At 33.1% G+C, this 26289-nt stretch overlaps 3 protein-coding genes across 4 annotated transcripts; 2 read left to right on the top strand and 1 right to left on the bottom strand.

Annotated features, from left to right (window-relative positions):
* Positions 1-4390: 4390 nt before the first annotated feature.
* On the top strand, positions 4391-10282 carry LOC146897290 (HSP20-like chaperones superfamily protein). The gene is made up of 3 exons (XM_085734593.1): positions 4391-4503; positions 8943-9173; positions 9868-10282. The coding sequence occupies exons 2-3, from the start codon at positions 8982-8984 to the stop codon at positions 10123-10125; spliced, it is 450 nt and encodes a 149-aa protein (XP_085590719.1). The 5' UTR covers positions 4391-4503; positions 8943-8981; the 3' UTR covers positions 10126-10282.
* Positions 10283-12443: 2161 nt separating this feature from the next.
* Positions 12444-13286, top strand: LOC146897289 (F-box protein At2g27310-like). Its single transcript, XM_085736402.1, has one exon. The coding sequence runs from the start codon at positions 12444-12446 to the stop codon at positions 13284-13286; it is 843 nt and encodes a 280-aa protein (XP_085592528.1).
* Positions 13287-14200: 914 nt separating this feature from the next.
* Positions 14201-26017, bottom strand: LOC146897288 (phosphoinositide phosphatase SAC2-like). Of its 2 annotated transcripts, none has more exons than XM_085732117.1 (16): positions 25444-26017; positions 23660-23864; positions 23358-23523; positions 22438-22663; positions 22053-22129; positions 21570-21757; positions 21057-21154; positions 20813-20946; positions 20596-20727; positions 20037-20406; positions 19220-19341; positions 18959-19072; positions 18238-18408; positions 17960-18112; positions 16302-16383; positions 14201-14620 (listed from the first exon to the last, which is right to left on the bottom strand). In XM_085732117.1, the coding sequence occupies exons 1-16, from the start codon at positions 25570-25572 to the stop codon at positions 14528-14530; spliced, it is 2460 nt and encodes an 819-aa protein (XP_085588243.1). In that variant the 5' UTR covers positions 25573-26017; the 3' UTR covers positions 14201-14527. The 2 variants fall into 2 exon arrangements, with proteins under 2 accessions (XP_085588243.1, XP_085588244.1); XM_085732118.1 differs by having other exon boundaries at positions 20596-20724.
* Between the last annotated feature and the right edge of the window lie 272 nt (positions 26018-26289).

The following is a 26289-nucleotide window of genomic DNA, read 5'->3' as shown; positions in this document are numbered from 1 at the left end:
TTTGTATAAGGGATGATACAGGCACTTTTGTTTTGGCAAAAACTGAATGGTTTACTCCAGTCTGTGAGGTACACGTCGGCGAAGCTCTTGGACTATTATCAGCTTTAGAATGGGTTCATCACTTACAATTAGGACCTATCGATTTTGAGCTTGATGCTAAAAAAGTGGTGGATAGTTTTTCATCTGCACATCAGGATGTTACAGAATTTGGGATGATTATTCACAATTGTAAAACTATCTTTGAACAATACTATGTCAACTCTAGTGTTGAGTTTGTGAGGAGACAAGCAAATGAGGCAGCCCATAGATTAGCTAAGGCGGCCACATCCTCAGCTAGTTTCCAAATTTTGGTAGAAATACCAGATTGTATTGAACACATTTTAAGTAATGAAATGATATAAGTTTCTTTCCTTCAAAAAAAAAAATGAAATTGTTTGATGAAGTTTTTAAGTTTTTGGGTGAATTTTCTGAATTTTTTATGCCATGAAATTTGACATTTAAATCGGTTTAACTATCAAATTGGCCCCTACATAAGTGACATGTGACGTGGGTGGACATTTTACGTATAATTAACATTTCTGATATTTGAACTTGACCGATGGACTTATTTGATAGATTTATAGTAAATTAAAAGACGAATTAGCTATTTCAAAAAATTCTAAGATGAAATTGATTAATGATCACAAATTTAAGAACAAACTAATGTATTCAGTCATGTATCCCATGATTAATATATTATTATCGATGAAACTGATGTTCAAACATTAGAAAAATATTTGCTTTGCATTTCGAAAAATTATATTTCAAAAAATTCAAAGATGAAATTGATTAATGGTCACCAATATTTACGTTATATTCAATTATTTTTATTTTTTTAATTTTTAAATTATTATCGATGCCTTGAATGTCTAAGCCAAATCCGAATTTTAATTTTAATATGAAGTAACATTAGAATGTACTATGATAAAATAAAAAAACTTCTAAAAAAGGAAAGGAAAAAAAGATTCAATCCGTTAAATAAAACTCATCCATATGTAACATAAGAGTAATAATTTAGTTGTGGAGACAAGTGCATGACAAATTGATATGTAATTGTGACACGTATATAAATCATAGACGCTAGAACCTTATGTTTTATTCCACAATAATCCAGAAATAACACTTGTAACAATATATTAGACATGGCAATGGGTACGGGTGGGGACGGGTATTACCTTCCCCATCCCCATACCCTATTCTAAAAAACTTACCCGTTACCCTACCCATACCCAACGGGGATGAGAAATTGAATCCCATCCCCGTCCCCGACGGGTTCGGGGATCCCATCCCCATCCCCGTACCCATAGTGAATATTTTTTTAATAAAAAAAGTATCAAACCATCACTCCATCAGTAGCAGAAACAAAGAAGAAAAAACCCAAATAACAGAAAAAAAACCACATCATTCCTTAAGATCACATTCATCAATACCAAATAACAGAACCAAAATATCAAAGTACCAAAACAACATAGCCAAATTCAAACGACATCATTGTTCATCAAAATTTAAAATTGCTAAAATAAATAGCCACATAAAAGTTGTCTTCAGTCTTTCTCCAGATGCTACCTAAATCTTCAGCTTCACTCTTCAAAATGGGAAGTAACACCACTAGTCAATATTTCACCTATATAATAAAAAATACAAGTTAAACTATAAACATTAAAGTTAGTAAATTGGAAGGTAGTATTAAATAAATGGAATAAAGATCTTACATTCATCATCAGGTTCTATTTCATTGAGTAAAGTTGCAAACTCATTACATAATTGATAATCAACAATCAAGTCATAACACAATTGTTGAATCCTCTTAACTTGCTCAACAGAGTCATGTCCATACAATTTTTCAAAATAGTACTCAAGCAACTCCATTTTGTATCTTGGATCCAAAACAGTAGCAACTCCCATCATATCCTGGGTGACACTCCAATATTTATCAAATTTCTGCACCATCTTCTTAGCCATTTCTTTAATCAAATTATTGGAGGAGTTCATCCAATCAGATATTGCCAATTTGATCTTACAAATCTCGGGAAAAAACATATTGGCAGTAGGATACTTAGTGCCAGATATGAGTTCAGTGATACTATTAAATTTTTCCAATCTTTCACAAACATCTTTTGCAAACTTCCATTGTTGACTAGTTGGAGCACAAGTGTATTGAGTGTCTTTCAACCTCAATCTAGAAAATACATCCTCGTACAAAATAGCTATGTGGAGCATCTTATACGTGGAGTTCCATCTAGTTGGACAGTCTAAACATAAATTTTTAGTGCAAGTAATTCGCAAGTGTCTAGCTGTCTCCTCAAATCTTTCCTTCCTTTTAGGAGTTGCAGTCCAGTAAGCTACACTATCTCGAATCCGCTCAATCCCCTCCTTCACTACTTCTAAACCATCCTTTACTATCAAATTTAATATATGTGCGCAACAGCGCATATGAAGTAAAGATCCATCCCTCAACAAAGTACTTGGCTCAAGCTTCTCCTTAATTTTGTCAATCATAGCATCATTTGTACTACAATTATCTAAGGTGATAGTTGACAGTTTTGTATCAATGTTCCATTCAAGTAAACATTTAAATATAGCAGCACAAAGTCTATCACTTGAATGAGGAGCAGGAACATAAATGAACCTAACAAGTAATAACATTCATATTTAATAATTATATCATATAAACAGTCTAGAATTATGATAAATTGATAATATATATAAATATAATACCTCAAGATGCGACTCTGTAAATTCCAAGATCCATCAATATAATGTGCAGTAACAGCCATATACCCCTTTTTTTGATTACCTGAGGTCCACATGTCTGATGTAATGGCCACCCTTGATTGAAGACTATCAAACAACTTTGAAGTTACTGACCGCTCAAACTCATACACTTTTAATATATCCTTTTTGATGGTATTTCTACTAGGAACTTGAAACAATGGTTGCAGGGAAGAGAGAAATCGCCTAAAATAAACATGATCAACGATGGAAAGTGGATATTCATGCATAATTATTGCAGAGGCAAGTTCTTTCCTTGAATTTTCAGGATTATAAGTTGCAATTCCTAATTCTTTCTTTCCTTGGCCCTTTGGCACAAGAAGTGTTTGCCCTTTAGTTGTCTTGTTCTCATGAAGCTTTTTGTGAATGCATGAATCCATATGATGAAGCAAGTGTTTTGTTCCATTAGTTGATTTTCCACCAAGAAGTTTCTTGCAATAATGGCATTGAGCCTTATCTTCTCCATTAACTTTAAGCTTCGTGAAATGATCCCATACCTTACTCCGACGCCTGCTGTTACCTGTTTCTGCCAATGCCTCTGTATTATCATCTGTGATATCAATAGGTGCTTCTAGTATTTCATTTGGTGGTGGTTGAGATGATGAGGGAGTGAGACCAGTAGTAGTTTGGTGTGCACTTTCTTGTGAAATGATGAGTTCCTGAGAATTACCAACATTATCCATGTCCATTTCCTGTTGAGTTCAAATTCAGATGTGTCATTAATACTCTAATACAACATAGCCACCAAAGATCTAAAATGATATCGATCAATACATAACGATCATTAATAACCACGAACAAGGATGGAAGGTTTGTAAAGATCATATGCAACAAATATAAGTTCAAATCTAAAATGATTATCGATCAATACATAACGATCTAGAATTTCAGTTCTACTAGAATTCTACTTTCTTTGTTTGCTAACAGAGTGATATTGAACAAATATAACAGATGGTATTTTATGAGAAAGGGAAACAAACCGAGTCTGTGGCTGTGTTGGACATGTTGGTATGATAGAGCCCTTTTTGAATTACCTGAAAACAATTCATATACAAAACAAAACTGTTATAGGGTGAATGAAATGAATCCAGAAATGAATGAAAGTGAGCAACGTTGTGAATGAAATGAAGCCAGAAATGAACCCAGAAAATGCAGCACTGAGCGTTGAATGGGATGAGAAGTGAGCAGCACTGCGTGTTGAGAGAGAATGCAGAACAGAAGCAATTTCGGCCGCTCTGGACACTGGAGGAATGAAATAGATCTAGGGTTTTGCTCTTGCGTTTCTATTTATATAAAAAAAGGGGTAAAAAAGTAATTTTATACATTCGGGTATGGTATGGGTATGGGTTCGGGGTGGGTACCTATATACCCGTTACCCGTCCCATACCCGTATTTTGGAATCGGGGAAAACCCATACCCATACCCAAACCCAGTCAAAGCGGGGAAAACCCGTCAACTTTGGGTGGGTATGGGCGGGTACCCACGGGGACGGGTATTGTTGCCATGCCTACAATATATAGATCTTTCTGGAACATTTAGAATTTTGGACATCACTCTCGAACTTTCTCTTTATTCCCTCATTATCATTTTCTATCATATTATATATATATCCAAAAGTAAAATAAAAGCTTCTCACCGAACAAAAACATCCTTAAATATTCATCATTAAAATCATCAAACAGAGAATTTAGTGTTGTATATTTGAGATATTTCAAAAGTTATTTATTTTTTATTTATTATAAAAATGGTTTAATTAATTTTATTGAGAAAATTAGCTTTGTTGACTTATTCATAAGAAGCTCGTTTGGCAGAATATCACGTTGCCATGATTTGTGGAACTTACTTTTCAATTACTTTGCCTTGGTTTTACTTGGTCTTGGCATCACTATAACGTGCTTCAGTTACTTATTTTTATTAGCTATTTTTAAGGCTTTTTATTGCTTATTCAATTAATACATTTTGGATATAAATTCTGTTGACTAATTCTCAAACGTATTCATGAAGGAAACTAGCCTTTCTAATATCCCTATATTTATGCTAGGACTGTTTCAAAGAAGCTATTTTAATGCTCCCACGTTTATTATTGTGCTACGGTCATTTTGTATATAGCTTATATATATTGCTTTGAGCAATACGCAAGATATAGAAAATGATCAATCTGCATATAGTACATGCATACTCCCTCACTTCATATACCTATACAAAATTATTTTCCCTCATCCAAATATTGAGTTTATGGGTTATATCTCTTGATATCTGAGATATATTTGAGCTGTTCTGTCACCTCCGCTTATGATTCATAACGGGGAAGAACTGTTGTATCCTGGGAGGGTATGCGCTTATGAGGCGGATAAAATCCTCAAGGACAGTGACTATGTCACGCCTCAGGTTACTTAACAGTGTGTTGTTTTGCAGGTTTCCTCCAATTTGGTTTGCGAAGATTTTGATGGAGCTGTGTCGGCAACCAAATTCAATAAGTTTCACTTGTTCTCTGATTTATTTTTAGTTGTGATTATTTGTTATTAATACTTGATATGATTCTACGTCATTATTATACAACAATCTTGAGGATTTTATCAATTAAATTTTTGTGTGGTAATTTCTGAATCAGATTGCATACCGTTTTGGGTTTCAGTATCTCATCCTTTGTTATGTAGAGTTGGCCACAACCAGTATTCCAACTGATGGTACCAAACCAGTGCAGTGCGTGGAGAGAACATTTCAACTCACAAGAGCCGACAAGGACATGGTATCAAAACAAGAACTTGATGTTGAGGCTTGGTGTATGCTTCTGAACGACAATTCAGGATTCAATGGCCAAAGTATACAGACCTAGCAGTTGATTTGCAGAATTCAATATTTAGTGAAGCGAAAATTTTATGAGAGCCAGGTGCAATTGGCCATCCCTGGAGATGAGAAAAGGGGAGGCACAAAACCAGGTTTTTCTATTTCTTTTTAATTTTTGTTTTAGTCTCCTTGTGTCCATTTCCAATTCCTTTATCATTCTGTTGGTGTTGTGATGATATTTGTTTGAATTATGCTTGTAGTTTCCGGGATTTTTAAATTCTCAATTCTGGCATAGAGAATCCTTTTTGGACACACTGAAAATTTATAATGTTTAAGAAAAATTTGTCTCTATATTTAGCTGTATATCTGGTTGCTTTGTATTTGTCTTTCCTTTGTTTAAAGGAAAATGTAATCATTTGAGTCTCTAAAAGAATTAATAACTTTGTTTAATAGATTATATTAATCCATTTTCAACCAGACAAATTATTGATGACGAGAGACTAATTAAGATGTACTTACATGTGAGAATTTTATGATGCATGTTGGTCTAATTTTCTACTACGTGCCACTGCTTGTTGTTTGAATCTCACATTTCTCTAGCCCATATTCTTGCCACTAAATTAGTTACTCATAATTCTGTTAGATAATATTGGTTCAATGAAATTTTACTGGTTTATGGACTTATCATATGATTTTTGTTTAAGAGCATGACATGTGTATGTATGAATTTTGTGGAAGGTTTGGAGTCAATCACCTTAATATTAATACTTTCGTCTTGAGTTTGGGATAGTGATCAGAATATAGACATAAGATAAAATTGGTTTGGTTTGTCAAAATGAAAGTATATAACCATTGTATTTGCCAAAATGGAAATTTTATCAAGAATTTGCTAAATGCTTTTGTGAATGCTCTGTTTGTGTTTTTAGACTTTCTATTTAGACTCTTTGGCTAATCTGCTGAACTGAAGAATGCATGATATTTTCTTTATCTTACTTTGGTACTGTAGTGGAATGAAATAAACGGTTGTTGCATACTGCTCATAGTTTTCTTTACTTTTGCATTCATATTCTATGTTGAGATTTAATACCATGTTATGTAACAACTCTACGTGGAAAGAAAATGTTGCAATTTGTTGTTATCCATAAGGGAAGTTTCTCTTTGGCAGGAGATAGAGTCATGCACTATTACTAAAGAAATGCTCTCAATAAGCAAATTTTTTTGATAATATAATTTATGAAGTATTATATATATTTTGTGGCATTTATCAGACTAATTAGATATTTTCAGAGATACCAAGAAATATAGCATGATATATTGTAAATTAGCCATTGTATTAAAATAATACAATGATGTTTAAAATTTGTTTATAAGAAAATATACATTTATCGGATTTATTTTTCATTGTGGAATTGTTGTCACTTGAAAATTATTCAAGTAGACCTGTATAATAAATCCACAAATAGAGTTATATTTTCCCAATGTGGGGGTTGTCGCTTAGAATTTATCTAAGTAGATCTGATGACGTATATCAAAGAAGTCAGTTTAACAATATGTGAAATATTATTTAGAGTTGACGAACCATTTTGCATTAAGATGCAATGATGTTAATTGAAATGAAAATTTCAATGAGAATAAATCAAAATGTAGAATTATTTTAAGGGATGTTGTCGCTTGAAGTCATTCAAGCAGACCTGTATAAATATAATTATAGAGATCAAGTTTATTGTTATAGACTTTGATAAATATATGAGGTTGATTGACTTAGAGACGTCTTAGTCAATCTTATATGATGAAAGAAAATTGTATTCATCATTTGTGTATAAAGTAGCTACTAAACAAAGCCCCTGGGATGAAATAAATTTGTGAGCATCGAGGGGATTGAGACTTAAGCCAATCGAAATTGACATGTGATAGGAACCCAACCTTTGTGATTGGAGATCCCATGAAGAAGGTTCAATGTGGTAAGAACAAGTCACATGTTAGTTCTGCTAGCGCTAAATTTAATCTTGTCTCTTTCCTATGGTGTATTTGAGAAAGTGCTAGACACTGCAATATTGAGAGGATAAGCTATAATGCTTTCAACGATTATCATATCCCTTATGGGTGGTGTATGACTTGCAGCATACACTTGATGAAATCGCCTATATGGGTGTCAAGTGGGGCCGCTTGCATGAGACCGTGGCGGGTCTCTAGAGCACTCATGAATACCAGGCACGCGCATGGCCTATTCGCGCACAACCGCGTAACAGCAAGAATTGTGGGGGTGTAGTGTGATTATGAGACCTCTAACATACAACAAGTGTCTTGGGTTCCATAGCTTGCTAAACCAATTCACTGTGTGTTAAGTCTTATTAGTCTAGGACGGGTTCCATAGCTTGCTATACCGTTCCGATGCATTACATCTACGATGTTTACCCAGAAAAACTCTTTTTAACCTTTTATTTTAACTTTTGAAATATGTGGGGGATTGTTGTATATTTGAGATATTTCAAAAGTTATTTATTTTTTATTTATTATAAAAATGGTTTAATTAATTTTATTGAGAAAATTAGCTTTGTTGACTTATTCATAAGAAGCTCGTTTGGCAGAATATCACGTTGCCATGATTTGTGGAACTTACTTTTCAATTACTTTGCCTTGGTTTTACTTGGTCTTGGCATCACTATAACGTGCTTCAGTTACTTATTTTTATTAGCTATTTTTAAGGCTTTTTATTGCTTATTCAATTAATACATTTTGGATATAAATTCTGTTGACTAATTCTCAAACGTATTCATGAAGGAAACTAGCCTTTCTAATATCCCTATATTTATGCTAGGACTGTTTCAAAGAAGCTATTTTAATGCTCCCACGTTTATTATTGTGCTACGGTCATTTTGTATATAGCTTATATATATTGCTTTGAGCAATACGCAAGATATAGAAAATGATCAATCTGCATATAGTACATGCATACTCCCTCACTTCATATACCTATACAAAATTATTTTCCCTCATCCAAATATTGAGTTTATGGGTTATATCTCTTGATATCTGAGATATATTTGAGCTGTTCTGTCACCTCCGCTTATGATTCATAACGGGGAAGAACTGTTGTATCCTGGGAGGGTATGCGCTTATGAGGCGGATAAAATCCTCAAGGACAGTGACTATGTCACGCCTCAGGTTACTTAACAGTGTGTTGTTTTGCAGGTTTCCTCCAATTTGGTTTGCGAAGATTTTGATGGAGCTGTGTCGGCAACCAAATTCAATAAGTTTCACTTGTTCTCTGATTTATTTTTAGTTGTGATTATTTGTTATTAATACTTGATATGATTCTACGTCATTATTATACAACATTTAGTTTGTTTTGTTTTGTGTGGAGTGTGAATTTGAATTTGAAGATGACTTTGTTTGACATGGATTTGAGTGGTGTAGTGAACAATTTGTTGAATCATGTTCATGAAACTCCTTTAAGGGATCATGAGAATCGTGAGAGTAGAAAGGCTTCTAGTATCCCAGTGGATATTTTGGACACTCCTAAGGAGTATATATTTTTCATGGATGTTCCTGGTCTCTCCAAATCTGAAATTCAGGTACTTTTCTCACTCACCATTAAGGAGTATTAGCATGCACAGATTTCTGGTGATTTGCCATAATCAAGTAGTGATTATACGGTGTTTGGAGTCACAGTCAGTTTGGTAGAATTACAGTGTGTCATCGTGATTTTGACAAAAACTATAATGAGTCATGTAATTTGACACATTTTGGTGATTGGATTCATAGTGAGTTTGACAAATTGTAATGAAATTTTTCGATCTCTTCGCTGATTTTGTTGAATTCATCGTTATTCAAAATTATCGATGAGATCGACAATTTCATTAGAAGTTGTCAAACTCACATAGACTATAGTATTGGCAAATTTATAGTGGCAAGTGATATTTAGAAGTTCATAAGTGTAGCATTCAAACATACACAGGGGCGTTTCTGAGATTTTGGTGGCCTAAGGACGAACCTACAATGTGGATACTAAATAATAAATATATATAAACATCAAATTTAATACAAAAAGCTAAGCAATTTCTTTTAAGCCTAATGGACCCATCAAACTTAATAAAAAAACTAAGCAATTTCTTTTAGGCCTAATAGGCCCCTAAAAAAAGAATTTGGGCCCAAATTTCGTACTTATTTTTTTAGGTCTAGGGCGGTCGCCCTCTTCGTCCTGTCTCAAATACGGCCCTGAACATACACATTACTTTTTGTGCTCATGGAATGTCTGTCTTGCTGTAGGTGACAATTGAAGATGAGAACACACTTGTCATAAAGAGCAATGGAAAAAGAAAACGACAAGACGGTGAAGATGAAGGCTGCAAGTACATTAGACTGGAGAGGAGAGCACCTCAGAAGCTGCTGAGGAAGTTCCGTTTGCCAGAGAATGCAAATGTGTCAGCAATCACAGCCAAATGTGAGAATGGTGTTCTGACTGTGAATGTAGAGAAGCATACTCCACCTCCAAAATCAAAAACAGTTGAAGTTGCCATTGCATAAGAGGTTATAATCTGTAATATATTGGGTCAAGAGAAGTGCTTTTAGTTTTGTGAATGTTTAGGTGGAAATTGAATCATGTTTCTAGTTATTATGTTCTCAAGTTCTCTAGTTTAACAGAGGAATTAAGAACAATCTTTCCAAGTAACATTTTTCTGAATATTATAGTCATGCCACATTCAGTTGAGAGATACTACATAAATTATGTTATCAATTTAGTAAATTAACAATTGAAAAACTCCTAGCAAGTGCAAAACTGGAATACATATCTCATCAATCTTCACAGGGGAGTGCTGCAAGGAATAGAAATTGTTTTTTTTTAAAGAACATTAAATAGAAGAAAGGAGTCTGGTAATGATATGTTACATTCAAATCAAAGGGTTACAAGTTCTGCTTTCAATTCTTATCCTACAATACATACTAGAGTTTACATTTCTATAAATAACTTCAAGAAAGAAAAACCAATGTAAATGCATGCATGATCGTTCAAATTAAGGATACATGACAAGCTAGTTGATAATTGCTTTATCCCTAACCAACGGAGAAAAAAACATATTGTTATTGAACATTAGTTGAAATTGAGTGGAGTTGGAAGACTAAACACAAGTCTCAGTTGGATAGAACTAATGTATGTGTCAATTGAAAAAATGTCCCACATAGGAGAGGGCACACACTAATAGTATTTATATAACTAGAGGATGAATTTAAAAGGTGTGCCGTTGAGGTACACATTATGCGTGAACGCTTGAGATAATAATATTATATCATATGCGTGACACCTGTTCGTCTGGCTGGGTTTGAGTCAAGAATATATTTTTTATTACCCAAAAAATGTTGCGTGACACCTGTTCGTCTGGCTGGGTTTGAGTCAAGAATATATTTTTTATTACCCAAAAAATGTTAAATTATTTGTTACTAATTTATTCATTATCTAAAAGCGAATTTTTGAAATGGTGTTTTTTTCCTCAACTCCTATCCAAATTCCAAATCACATTTTTTTGATTTTGTATATTATATACTAACGGATAGATGGACACTAACGTGTCTGTCTATCTGATTTTCTATTGTTCTTAACTGTATGTAAGAAAATGTGTCAATATTGACATATACTATGATCAAATATGTTTTTGTCAAATAAAACTAAAAATAAGCTCTTTTACTAGCGTTAAATATTACCCCTCTGTTCTTTTTTAAGTGTCATTTGTGTACGGATTTAGCGTTTCTAGGGTTGACTTTTTCTCTTTTCAAAAATACACTCAATTTTCAATACAAATAACATATGTAATAAATTGATAAAAATAAATTTAAATATTAAAAAAATGTAACAAACACTATATGAATATACACACACATGCTTAATTTTTTCCTTTATCATTTAGAAAGTGTAACAAACTAGCTGAGTATATTTATACTTACTTTTTCATTATCTAAATTATACCCTTAAACAATTTTTTCTATAATAAAGATTGTTGTTGGTGTCATTAAAAAAAAGAATTTATATTTTTTTTTAAGGATTAGATCATATTTTTTTTGTTATATTGTTAATGTCATTGAAATAGATAATCATGGTTGATTTGGTTTGTCATAACTTGAAAGCGACAAACATTTATATTTTTATTTTTAATCAAAATCAAAATTTCATAAAAAAATACCGTTCATAATTTTCAAACATTAACGTAATAAAAAGAGCGGAAAGACGTGCCCGTCTTTTCGCTATTAGATATAAAGAAAATAGAGGATTTTGGACTGGCTTTTTCATTATTTCAATTATATAGAGGATTTTGGGCTGATTTCATCATTATTTCAATTATATCCATGAACAAGTTTTTCTATAATACCGTTATATTGTTAGTTTCATTAAAAAAAATAAGAATCTATATTATATTTGTTTTTTTTACACAAGGAATTTATTTTATATTTATATTTGTTAGATCTTAGTGTTTTTGAAAAAGATAAATATAGTTTGTTGAGTTTTTTTTTTTTTTAAGAAATGATTTATTGAGTTTGTTTTATATAATTTAAAATTTACAAACATCTCGGTCAAAAAAAATATTGACTAATATCTCCTTTCAAAAAAAAATTCAAAAAAAAAAAATATTGACAAATATTTAATTTAATATTTATATTTTTAATCAAAATCAAAATTTAGTCACCTTCTTGCCCCCTGATGCCTATATATCTCTTAACATGAAAACCTAACTGCCTCAATACAACAAAATTCCTTCACCCGTCATTAATAATTTTTCTCTAGTCCCCCTCTAAACCTTAGTTGAAAACCTAGCTGCTTCATCAACAATTTGGTCGTTCACGGTTCACCCATCATGAATAATTTCAGTAGGTTATATCCCGACATCATTCTAACTCACATTCTTCCACGCCTCGACGGTGAAACCCTGATCGTGTTATCCTCGGTGTCTTCTGAATTCCGCCACATGATCTGCAACGGTAACGAGGATCTATGGTGGAACACTTGCACCTCCACCTGGCCTTCCTTGCTTTGTTTTCCTATTCAGCAGACCATCGCCGAGTTCTCCAGTGGTTATCGTTCTTTCTTCTCCGACGCGTTCCCTGCCATTCACCATCGTAATCATCCTCCTCCTCCTCCTCCTCCTCCGGAGTATTTTTTCATCTGCATGTTTCATGTATGTTTACTGAGAGAACGAGAACCTTTGTTTGCATCTATTGACTTTAACAGCATAAAAGAATGTTACCCGGATGTTCCTTATAAAGTATATAGTAAGTATGATTCTCCGTGTGGTTATTTGAAGTTTAAATATATTCATGTAAAGGAAGAGGGGTGCGAGGAATACTTGAAAGAAAATTTGAGGTTGAGTTGGGTGGTTATGGAGCCTTATCGAAAGCGTGCAGGGAGCTTGTTTCGTTCTAGTGTTAAACCTGTTTCGGCTAAACATGTTTCAGCCTCTTTAGAGACTAAGGTAGTGTATGAGACCATGATGCCGGGGCTATCTGAGGATTATACGGAGATGGTGAAGTGTACGGTGAAGGTAACGTGCCATCGGAAAGGTGGAGACGATGGGTTCTACGTGAATAATCTTGAGCTTCAAATGAAAGACATGAATGGAAAACCTGTGTTGGAGAAACACGGTGCCAAAATTTTGCTGAATGCTATTGAAAATGGGGAGAGGAAGAAGAAAGAAACTTGAAGAAGTTGTTGTTTGACAAATTCCAGATCAGAGGTAAAGGCTTAGCAGTTGTTGCATTTTTTAATCTATTAATAGCATGTTTGTAGTGGCGTTTGATGAATCAAAAGCACATCTGCACACTATTGAATGTAAATCTGTAGTGATTTTAAGAAGCTGAGAATTGGAACTTCTACTTTAAAGTGGTTTTTTGCCGTGATTTCAAGCAAATAGTGATTCACAGCCACACCCATCCAAACAGGCACTAAGTTGGTTTGTGGTTTCTTTTGGTCTTGTAACGAAACGTCGAAACCTATATATATCTTTAGATTCTTGTGGTTTACTTTTTTATCAAGAAACTTAATGACTAGATTCTTGTGATTTTTTCTTATGAAGTAGTTTAGTGACTAGACTTTCACTTTAAGGTGAATAAGTGGAGAATCCGGAATTCGAACTCTAGTTTCTACATATATTTCTGCCATGAGTTTAGTAGAATATGCCCATGTTAATTAGTTACTTTGCCTTTGATTAAAGCCAATTCAATGATTGTTGCAACGTATGTTATCAAACACTCCTTCAAAAAATCATTATACGAGCATAGTTGCAATGATTAAATCATTATAATAAAATATATATCCACGACCTCAATTTATTTTATGACCAAACACAATCAATATTATTCTCTAGTTATCAGCATCATCCATAAAACAACCTCTCCACTGCCTATATTTGCTTATCTTTGCCTAGACCAAATTGTTGCAATGGAAAACCAAAAACTTGACCTCATTCATCAAGTATATCATACCATCAACCATGAAAACTCATTATCACAATATAAATTTGATCAGTCGAGACCACAAGCGCATTGCCAACAAAAAAAGATTAAATAATTGATGCACATAGATGAGGACTGGCCGACCGCCAGACCCAAACTAAGGTTTAAAAGCTATGTATTTTTTTTATATATAGTTTTTCAATGAAAATTAAATTATATACATGAATGGTAATATTTGAATGCTTGATACTGTACCTAATTGGAGGGAGGCACAAAAATTTAATTACTTATTAACATCTCTACCACTACCTCCCAAATGAAAATATGAATATGTAACTCAAGTGCCCTTTTGAACAAAAATCAGCTTCTTACCTTCTGCCACTGCTATTTGCTTTTGTATCTTATCTTACCATTTATTTCTGTACAGCAAAGTCATGAATTCTCATCCTTCGGATAAGTTGATATAGGTCAGGAGACATTAGGACTAGTCTCAAACATAAAGCAATTGACCATGAGTAACCCAATTTTCAAAGCTTTCAGTATATTTTCCATTTTTGTTAAGTTCTTCTTCACTTTGCCTCTCCTGAAATACATTGAAAGCAAAATTGTGTTTACCAATTGGTTGCAGCCTAGAAAAGAATGTTTGAATGAATAACTTAATTAAGCATTTATAGCATACGAGCTTTATCGTATAAGTGCTTCTATATAAGCTACTTCTATACTAAAGCATAAAATAAAGTAAAACTCTTTTTATACAAGTTATAAATTATAAGCTATTTTCATAAGCAATCCTAGAGGGCTTATGGAAATAAGCTGAAAACAACTTATGAACTTGCCTCCTTCAAAAAAAAAAAAAAAAACTTATGAACTTGCCATAAGTTGTTTTCATAAACTCTCTCAAAGAGTTTCAAAGTGTTCATGTTAATAGATAAGCTCAAATAAGTCAATCCAAAAAAACACTAAGAACCCGTTTGGATTAGCTTCTACCTTATGAGAGCTTATCAGTTACAATAAGTTTGCGGATTTTTACTTGCAATAAAGTTATTATAAGCTTGTAGATTTTTATAAAGAAGCTAAATAAGAGAGCTTAGAGAGAGGAAAAAAAAATAATCAAAAGATCTAGAAGCTAATTTCTTTACACCATACACCAGAAAGAAAAAGAAAAAAAATCTTTACACCATCATTCACCATGTATTGCCATACCATCAGATTACTGGTTTCTATACGAAACTTGGAAAATATGAAATAAAATGAATACAAGTTGATATTTTTCTTAGGGTATTGCTAACGAGTGTCCTAAGAGCACTCTTTAAGGATTCCTAATTAGGAAATTATTTACTAAAAAGTCAAACAGTTCAATTTCCAATGTATGGAATACACAAGTTCCAAAGTTCTAAGATTATTAACTTGCTATTTTAGACCTTTAAAGAGTGCCCGAACATTTCCCTTTTTATTTATAATCAAAACAGAAAACAAAAAATGTTTTTTGAACCCAAACAATTTTAAGGTTCTTAACTGCTAAACCTAGTCTTAAAATTTGGTACGGGCCTAACCTAATATTACAAAACCGGAAAACCAGCTTGTAAGATGAGAGATATGGAGTGTGACCCATGTAGCCAGATAAGCTTTGGCCCAATGAATCTTAGACTCTAAATTCTAATACCATCTTGTAATTTGTGTTAGTCCTAACTCAAACTTACAAATTCGGCTTGTAAGATTAGAGATGTCTCCCACTTTATAAATTCATTTTCGGGGCATATCTCATCCAATGGGTGACTCTTAACACCCAGGACAACAAAATAGAGATCGACAATGTTTTCAAATATTTTGCCAATAAGTTTGCATTGTGAAGTAGATGTTCCAACTTCAAGTTTACAAAGAATACATCAATAAGTCTTACTAACAGGCCTTGAAATCCAGAAAGAGACAAATGTTTCTTAAATGGAATGAGTTAAATATTTTTTGTTTTCTTCTTAATTAACTATAGGGTCTTGCTAACTTGTGCCATTAGGGCAAGGGCACATGTTAAGGATTCTAAAAATAGCAAGTATTTATTGAATAGAATTAATTCACATTAAGTATTTAACTTTTTGAGAAATAAATTAGCACAATTTTCAATACAAAATTTTTATGTTTAGTACATTAATATGTGCCCTTAGGGCACATGTTAGCATTTTCCTTAACTATAACTCATTAATATTTCCTAACTGAAAAGGCAGTTATGTTGTTCCGTAATGATTCTAGAACTAACAATATATACTGACCTTTAAGATAGGTCCAGATTCACTTGCCGGCACCTCAGTTATTAGTTCATTCACAATATTGTCTGAGGAGATGCTGATTGACCTGTACCATCAACAATATTGGCATCAATTTCAAACAAAATTTTGAAAGTTGTAAACCAAACCCTAACTCAAGAACTAGGTTTTTACACCATAGTATTAACATTAAGCAACTTCAATTACTCAAGCGTGCCATTTAAATGCAAGATCACAATATAGACACCTTAACCAAATAATTATATTGGATCAAACAAAAACAAAAAGTCTATTAGTCCCTTCCATGCTCAAAAAATGAAATCCATTCCCTCCTAATTCCACATCAGAATTCACTTCAGTATAAAAAACCCTTGACTAACATGTTATGACAGTTTACAAAAAAATTGTCAAAATGGATTAGGTCGTATTTGGATAAGCAATTTAATTAAGCGCTTATACTGTAAGCGTTTATCATAGAAGTGCTTATGTATATGCCATTTCTATAACAAATGATAAAATAAGTCAAATTATGATAAAATACGCCATTTCATATAAGTTATAAGCTGTTTTCATAAGCTATCTTAGAGAGATTATGGAAATAAGCTGAAAACATCTTATGGACACGTCGTAAACTGTTTCCATAAACTCTTGATTACGCACTTATAGCATAAGCATTTATCATATAAGTGCTTATCTATAAGCTATTTCAATAACCAATGATAAAATAAAGTCAAATTGTTTTCATATAAGCTATAAGATGTTCTCATAAGCTATCTTAGATAGTTTATGAAAATAAGCTGGAATTAGCTTATGGACACATCGGAAGCTATTTCCATAAACTCCCCAAAACAGTATCACAAGTGCTTATGTCAATGGATAAGCTCATATAAGTCGATCAAAACAGCCCCCTAAATCCTTTCAATATGCTAATTGAAGGAACTGAGTGAAGGCTTCCCGATGTACTGCTGGCTAGGCAACAAAAGGTGATTGCTAAGCTCTGGTTAAAATGCTTCCCCGCTCTCTTTTTCATGTCTTCCAAATACAAAATTCAAGCTATTGTTTCGCAAAATTGCATGAGAGCGGACTATAGCATGAACATAAAGGTAACATAACTTTAGTCTTCAATCATTGTCCGTGTTCTAAATCATGGATGAACCTCCCTAAACAATCGAAATAGACTGATAACATTCTTATCATCACAGCCAGCACAAGCATTAGGTGGCCTAAGAAGTTGCTTTAGGCCTCCGAAAAATATTAGGTGAAACAATGAAACAATATTTGTAGTGATTGAGAGCATAATACGAAATCTATGGATCATGAGTTCGAGTTCAATCATCCGCACAACTAATGTAATTATTTTAACTCGCAACAAAAAATACTAAAAGCACAGCAAAAAAATATCATCCAGCAAATTTGAACGCAACTTTTGAGGTTCAGGTATATATGTTTCTCACCAAAACAACCAACAAAACCAACTTTGTTCGACAAATAAAGCATAAAATACTTAGTCTTAAAATCCTCTATACCAAGTATTCCATTTTGGTATTTTACATTTAAAAAGCCTCACTTAGAAGTTTGTTTTGGCTGGAACCGCTTCTCATTTAGGAAGAAAGCAACATGACAGCATACATGTAAGTTTACCAAACAAAGTCTCGGAACTACACCTGTCAAGTAGTTCTTCTTCACAAGAATTTTCAGAAGAAGAAAGCCAGTCCACATCAAGGAAATTGGAGCAGTCATTTGCATCTTCATGTTCATCATAACAAATGTGATCGTTTTCATAATGTTGGTCCTTGCCCATTCCTGCATAAACTTGCCTGTATAATATTGATAGCACGTAAGTTTCTAAACATGTGGATGTCTTAAGTAATAAATCATATAAAGTCAAACTATGAATCCAATTACACAAGTTTGTGTCATGCAAAGTGTGAGCTAAGCATACCTGCATTGACAGATAGAAGTTCCACAAGTAGACTTCAATAGAGGCTCCAAAAGAGATTGCTTATCAGGATTTTCAGATGAGTACGGACAGTCTGGAGCATGCATATTCCTAGTTGTAGAGTCACTTTCACCGAGAATATTGCCATCGGATTGTGATCTTCTAATGAATGACCTACCAAACAAAGAAATAACATTTTTCAATATTCAGACAACGTTAAGAACAGATGATTCTCATTTTCTTTCGTCATCAAAAAAGGAGGATAAATTTGAGTTCTCTTTTCCTATGTGATATTTGTCCTTTGATAGATAAGTCAAAGCTAGCAACATTTTGATTTTATGAACAATACCATCTAAAAAAAGTACTCAGAATTTTGAGGAAATACAAGACAAGCTTTCAATGCTTTATAATTTAAGATCTTCAGATGTGGAGTAACACAATAACAATGGCATTTGGTACTACTCGAATCATCATGTTATATGGTTGCAAAATATTTTCAATCAGTGAACTAAACTCAGAGCTGCCGGCTGCGGACAGATCGAAATAGTGAAGTATATAACTGAATTTAGTACCTCTAATGATGTAAAGGTTCATATATCAGTTATCTTGAAAATAAAATATTCACAGGTCATAAAATCTTTCTTTTCTATATATTATCCTCCCTCCAAAACAATTTCTTAAAAGAAAATGACAAAAATTGTGCAACTGAAAAATCCAAACATACCCATCAATTCCATCTGCTAAATTTGGACCATGACTTCCAAAAAGGTAATGTTGATCTGAATCAAGCTTCCACAGTACTGGTTTTCCCTGTTGTGGCTGGAAATGCCCCAAGAATCTGAACAAAATAATATCAAACAAGAGAGGAACTAAGTCATTCTAATGCAACTAGCATAAAATATATAACTTTTGTATACTTTCAGATTACCTATGGAAGCAACTATGCATGTAATATTAATTACACAAAAGGTCTTAGTCGACTTACATGTTAATTGCTTTTTGTTTAAACCCGTCCGTATATGTATTGTTGTAATAACGCTGTAGGGTTCGAATAAGCTCTTGGGATTGTGCCGCTGCCTTCCATTGACCTCTACTTCTAGAAAATATCTGAACACATAATACCCAAAAGAATGAACTGTAATGAGATCAAATTTCCAAGTAAAATGAGAAAATGTAAATTTCCACTTCAAAATTCAGGGAAAATTATGATGGTATCACTAGTCACCTGTTGAATATATTATAGAAACAGAGAATTCTAGTATTTCAGTAAAAGAGTGCTCCTTTTACGAGAGGAGTTCATAACGAAAACTCCTCAAATCAAGAAGTGATGATGTAATAAAAATAAAATAAAATTGATATCGATAAATAAAGGCTAAGAACATTCTAATACTATTCTAATATTCTTCGACATCAATGAATCAAGAAAACAGTAGGATATTGAATGTCTAGTCTCTAAAAAACTGCATAAAATCTACATGTAACAAAACAAAGGTGGTGTGTGTGTGAGCTTCTATTGTTGGCATGTGAAGTGGTTAGTGTACAATAAATGATGATCTTCAACTCACTAGGGGGATACCATAAATAATTGAAAATAAGCATCCCTTTCAAATACCAAATCAACTTTGCTACCTAAAATAGATCGTTAAAATAAGCACTATCATTGAAACAGTCGTTATATAGCATCGGATTTCGGATTGCATATTACATTTCATAATCCATAAAGTCCAACATTTGCACTACATATACTAACATTTGCCATTCCAAAAAAATAAAAATCAAACCCTGAAAGATAGAAAGATTACCTTGTTGTGCGCTGCAGAACCCCCATATTGAAAGGCTAATGTGTCGCCCATGGACTCATAAACTTTCATTAAATCCTTTGCCAAAGGGTTGCCAAGTTTAATATGTGGGGATTCAATAAACCCAAATGCATGTAGCTGGCGTCCTAGTGCGACGAGTCCATAAGCATACTGTGCAACATTGGTGCGGTCTAAACAATCTATGCAATTTGTCCTCAAGACGCCTGATTGAACCGTCTTGGCTTTGACACTGTAATCTTTGTTCTCACCATCACCACTGTAATAACCATTGCCATTTTCTGTTTCCTTATCAGCATTATACTTTTTTACAGTACCTTGCTCAACAAGAAATTCATCAATGACATTGTTATTGCTGCATTACATTTAAACAAAAAAAAAAAAAAAAACTTATCAGAAAATGTTAGGTATAAAAAAAGCACTCACATTCCAATTGTGGTTGCCACAGATGGTTTGATCTTCAATAGTAAAATAATCAAGTAAAATCTAAACTTGCATTAGTACAACAGCAAAGAGGGTCAAAATGCATTGTTATGGTACTTACTCAGAAAAGGAATATGGGAATAATCCCTCTGGACTCATGTTTGGTGTCACTGGACAGTAGAAAATGCCAGTCAGATTCAACGCGAACATAGCCACTTTTCCCAGTTGTGAAAGCACATTGGTGGCCTTGCTGCTGAAAGTTGTTAATCTAATAATGTCAAAATAACACCCGGGACAAAAACCTATTGAGCATGGACCAAAAAAGAAGAGAAATTTACCGTCTCGAATGCCAAGTCAGATCCCAATGAAGATACCTCAGACAATCCTCCTTACTCAAAGTTTTATTAATAGACTTAACAGCATTGGCGAACTCGGTTCGCAGAATAGTTTCACGCGGCTTCTTTTCATGAGTCTTAAACACAAAAGATAAAAGAATATAAAAGGTAGAAAATCTTAGTTTAGACACGAGATGGAAAAATAAAACCTGGTCAATGATTTCCTTACACGTGTAGAAATGCCTACCTTAATCAAGTTCAGTATAATAATTGGGTTTCCATATCTCATGACAAGATTCTCAAAATGAAGTCTTGTGGCTTCAAACATTGGATCCTTCTTAAATACTAGAGAAAAGGAACCAAAATGAGCAGTCAGTCTAAATAACATAATATGGGCCTGTTTGGAAATTGGATTGGCTTATTTCAACTTATCTACTGGCATAAGCACTTGGGAGACTATTTGGGAGAGCTTATGAAAATCGCTGATGATGTGTCCATAAGTTTTTTGCAGCTTATTTTCATAAACTTTATAGTATAGCTCATTATGAAAATTGCTTATCACGTCCGTAAGTTGTTTTCAGCTTATTTTCATAAACTCTACAAGATAGCTCGTGAACAACAAATGATAACTTATATAAAACCAGTTTGACTTTATTTTATCTTTTGTTATATAAACAGCTTATCTTAGGTGCCTAAGTTGTTTACCCAAACGTAAGTGAGAAACAAAGGAAAGATCGTTATATATTGTTATATATCGTACATATAATGTCAGGTTTCATATTCAATGGAGAGGCTTCCTGAGACCAAAAGAGAGGGATTGAACCCCGGATCTGCACCACAGAACTGATTTGCATTGGGGATCCATCACTAGCATCTGCAAAGACTATCTGCTCTGTCTCAACATCATTTGCTACTCTACCCCTTTCATTGACTCCTCGTTTCAAATACCTGCACCACAAAATAAAGAAACCTTGAATATGTGTAGAAATATAAAATTATAAATGACTAGAGATACATAAGAGAAGGTATTATGGTGACAAATTAATATAAAAATACCAGTAAGGAATGGCAGCCAAATCTTGTCTAGAAACTCGTGAAATTAACATAAACCGGTATAGTATAGGTACACTCGTGATATATGAAATTAATCCAGGATCACAAGTGCAAAGATGTGAAATAACATGTAATCTTCAATACATCGCAAACTCAATAAAGAGTAAAGACTAAAAAGAAAAGTACAAACCTGGTCCCAGCATAGTGCCGTGAGCGCCTAGCAATGGTAATCAAGTCAAACTTGCGGCCAGATATAGAAAGGTTAACCTACACGTGATACCATGTAATGAAAACTTGTCAAGAAGAAAAGATCAAATATTTTCTAATAAACACATATCACTAGGCTCTTTTCTGGTGCTGTCAATGGAAGATTTGAAGCCAGAAATACGCAAAACATGAAAGAAACTGGCAATAGGATGCTAGAAGTATGTCAAACCTTTTTTTGTGGTTCAACTTCAAGGAATGAATTTTCAAACATAAGACAACTGAAACACTTATACTTTATTGTTTAACTACTCCAGCACCGTACTAATTAACTTCACACAAAAAAAAAAATTAGAAGAATCGGTATGTACCTGTTTAAAAAATCCATAGACTAAGGCAACAGTCCAGGAAGTATTCTGGAGATTATTCCTGATTCCACGAGTTAAGAACTCGTTCCAAACAAACAGTGTTTCATATAGTGATTGTCCCGTGACATTATGACCAGATAAGTTCTTTTGAAGACTAAGCATAATGTTGTATGAGTAGCTGTAAAAGAAGTCCTTTGTAAGATCCATACTGCATAGAAACTTCTTGTATCTAAGTCACAACAGAAGAAAGAAAAAAAGTCCATTAGTGAGATGGTCTATATTAAATGAAGGAATATAAGTAAATAAAAAATTAACATAAAAACAATTATGAAACCAATAACTCTAACCAAATGTATATTAAAAAACGAAAAGAAAGCCGTCTCCCATGTGAACCCTGGAAATACCTTGTTTTACTCAAATAGTTACATTTACATAATAACAGCAATAAAGATTGCTCCTGTACAGTTCCGTAAAATGAACTTACGATAAAATGAACTTATGAAAACAACAAGGAGGAATCTACTATCTACTATACTATACATATTACACGACTACGAAATCTAGAAGAAGCTTTAAGAATTCTATCTCAAATGAAACAATTAGAGAGTACCACAGAAAGATGAGAGGGTTGACTTGAGGAATCCCACATTGTGCATACGCACTGAAGAGAGAGACAAATCAACAAATATATAGTACAAACTACAAAGAAAAACTAAAATGTGGAACATCAACACGAGACTATAACAATGATGATCTAACAGAATGTTTTCACTACAAGATATAATGAACTCCGATAAAAACCGTAATTCATAACAATAACAATTAAGTACAATGGACAGGGTATAGTTCTGAATGTTACTCTTATATGTTTACTAAAATGTACCATAGACACATTACAGGTACATGTAAAATTGACTAAAGACCTGTTCTCATCCTTAGAAAATGCCAAATTTGATCGCACACTTGAATGTGGAATTGGAATCATTTCGCTCTTTGTGATAGCATATATAGTGTGTCCACATATTGTGCCGATCTTCCTCCGCTTTGTAATAAGCAGCATGTAGTATGGCTCAAGAAATTTGATAAACCCTAAATAAAAAGAGATACCATAAGACAGTTGAGTTATTATTATTATTTTTTTTCAAACGGATTATGATAAATAGTGTTGAAATAAACACTTGTATAGTAATTAAAGTTTTACTATGATATAGAGGATAGGAAATACCGATGATTCCATAGCAAGTTGTAACAAATTTAAGCCCTCCTGTGGCCAAGTTTCCATCCTGTAGACGCTTCAGCATTTCACAACACTCGATTTCTGAGTATTTTGTTTGATCTTCAGAGATATTTAACTCAGACTGATCCAATCTGTCAATCTTTAAGACCTTCCAAAATGTTCTGTTTTTGTCTCTTCCAATCATATAGAATCTCTGAGCATAGAAAAATGGTAAAAGACCACACCAATAGTGCTCTTTCGTATATTATATGCATGCACAAAAATGACAAGATATTCTCAGAAGGAAAAAATAAAGTATAACACAGATATTCATACATATTACTTATAGCTCATACCTATTTAAGTTAACATAAAAAAGACAAACGAAGTTCGTTGCCGGTAATTAGAAAGCATCGTAATAGTCATTTATTGCACATTGCGCACTTGCGACAAGGGTTCGTGCGACGTTGCACGTCATGCATGGCAACGTAATGTCATAAACCAAACTTAAATGTCTTTCCAAATCAACAGCTTATCATTATATTATCTGTGGGAGAAAAGGAAGGCTTCCTTTTAGATCCCATTTCCAGAAGAAGAAAGCGGCATTTTAGCTAATATTTTTAGTTCCTTAATTAGCCTTTTCCCCATTTTCAGCCAAAGATTCTGGATATAGTCACATGGCTATCCTCAATCTTACCAAATTGAGGAGAATAAGACAAGAAAAGTAATAGCTATCCTTTTAGGAAAAAAAAAAACGTTTCAACATGCATGACACTGTGATGGAAAATAAAAACACAAAAAACCATATTTCTCATTTATAAAGATTATTAGTAAAATTGAATTCCTGTAAAAACACTTCATCAGTATTCAGTAATATCACAGGAATCTTTCAAGAGAAATGTGGACGAAAATGAACAAAAAAGCAGACAGATTAGTCGGCAAAAAGTAATAGGGGGAGTTTGGACGAGCTTATTCAGACTTATCTTGTGACATAAGCACTTGCGTACAAGTTTGAAAGAGCTTATGAAAATAGTTTATGATATGTGCATCAGAAGATTTCAGTTTATTTTCATAAGTTCCTCCAAATAGCTTATTGGCATAAGCTGTTTTCAACTAATGAAGAGTTAACACTAACTCTCTTCAATTTGAGAAACAGCTTATACATAAGCTCTTACACAATAAGTGCTTATTAATAAGAGCTTAATAAGCTGTATATCCAAATGCCCCTACAATCTGAAAACAATGGAGAATAGGATTCCATAAGCCATTTTCTGCAAAATCAATTGACAGTGACAGTTATTCATAATCACAAGCATCATGAAGAACACAAATGACACCACAAATGGATTATAATCTTTCAAGCCAAGCAGGTAACCTGGATGGATCCATGTTTTCTTGAAGAATCCACGCGAATCCAATTAAACAGAATTCAAAAACTCATCAATCTCACAATCATGATGACATTGACAAGCATCTAAATCCTCATTAAAAAACAATTCATGTTAATCAAAACAAAACCATAAAAAAAAAAAAAAAAATCTTTCGATTCCTTTGCTCAATTGAAACAATCTCATAAGTCATAACCATGAATGAATAATTAAACAAACAAGACATATGAACATGAATTTGACCAAAAATAAAACACAAAAACAAAACCAGCAGAACAAGAAAACTGCACACAAACAAAACAACATCTTAGAAACATAAAAAACACATCTTTCAGATCATGTTCAAAAAACACTTCAAGATAAATGCAAGCATCAATGATAAGAATAGAATAAGATCATATTTACCTGAGAAGTTTCATAGAGCCTAAACTTCTGCATGTAGCAAAACTTAGAGTCAACTCCATCTTCAAAACCAGCACCAACTTCAACACCAGCAGCACTTGTCCCCACCTTCTCTTCTTCAATCTCCATCATCACAATTCAGATCCCTTGAGCTTCAAAACAAAGCTCAAGTTTTTTTTTTGTTCTAAAAAGATCACCAACAGAAAAAATCAACACAAAAACTACAACAACAAAAACAAAACAAGAGCTTCTGTTTGATTAAAACAGAAGCTCTTGAAACAAAACAGACCCAAAAACAAGTACAATAAAAAGCTCAAAACTTTACATCAATGGTCCACACATAATGTTTTTTTTTTTTACACATACAACAAAAAATCTAAGAAAAAGAATGAAATCTAAATAAGTTGAAATGAAGAAAGAAAAAAAGTAGCTTTTTTAAGGAATCAGAAGAAGGTGTTTAGTTTTAGGAAATGGAAAAAAACAGGAACAGCTTTTGAGTTTAAGTTTCAGAAAATGAAAGTGAATGTGAGATTTGTCAGAAGAAGAGAACTAGTACATTGTACAACAGCATCCACATAAAAAAAAATGTAAAAATGAAAAATAATATAAATATAGGACTTTATATTATAATGAGAAATGAGAAAATGCAATGTAATGATGTAAACAATATAAAAAAAAAAGACAAAAAAAATAGCAGGTTCTTTTTCATTTGCGTGTGTTTTGTGTGTACATCTTTTTCCTTTATCTACCTGGCAGCAGTTTTTTTTGTCACAGTCCACTGTTTTTATTTTTATTGTTTTTTGTTAAATTATTACCGTCTTTTTATTTGAACGTCAAAATACTGATACA

Source organism: Medicago sativa, chromosome 8 (assembly GCF_051527215.1).
Source record: "Medicago sativa cultivar Bolivia chromosome 8, Bolivia_mono, whole genome shotgun sequence".
NCBI lineage: Eukaryota > Viridiplantae > Streptophyta > Magnoliopsida > Fabales > Fabaceae > Medicago > Medicago sativa.
The sequence above is the reverse complement of the archived record's forward strand: the minus strand, read 5'-3'. Positions and strand labels throughout refer to the sequence as shown.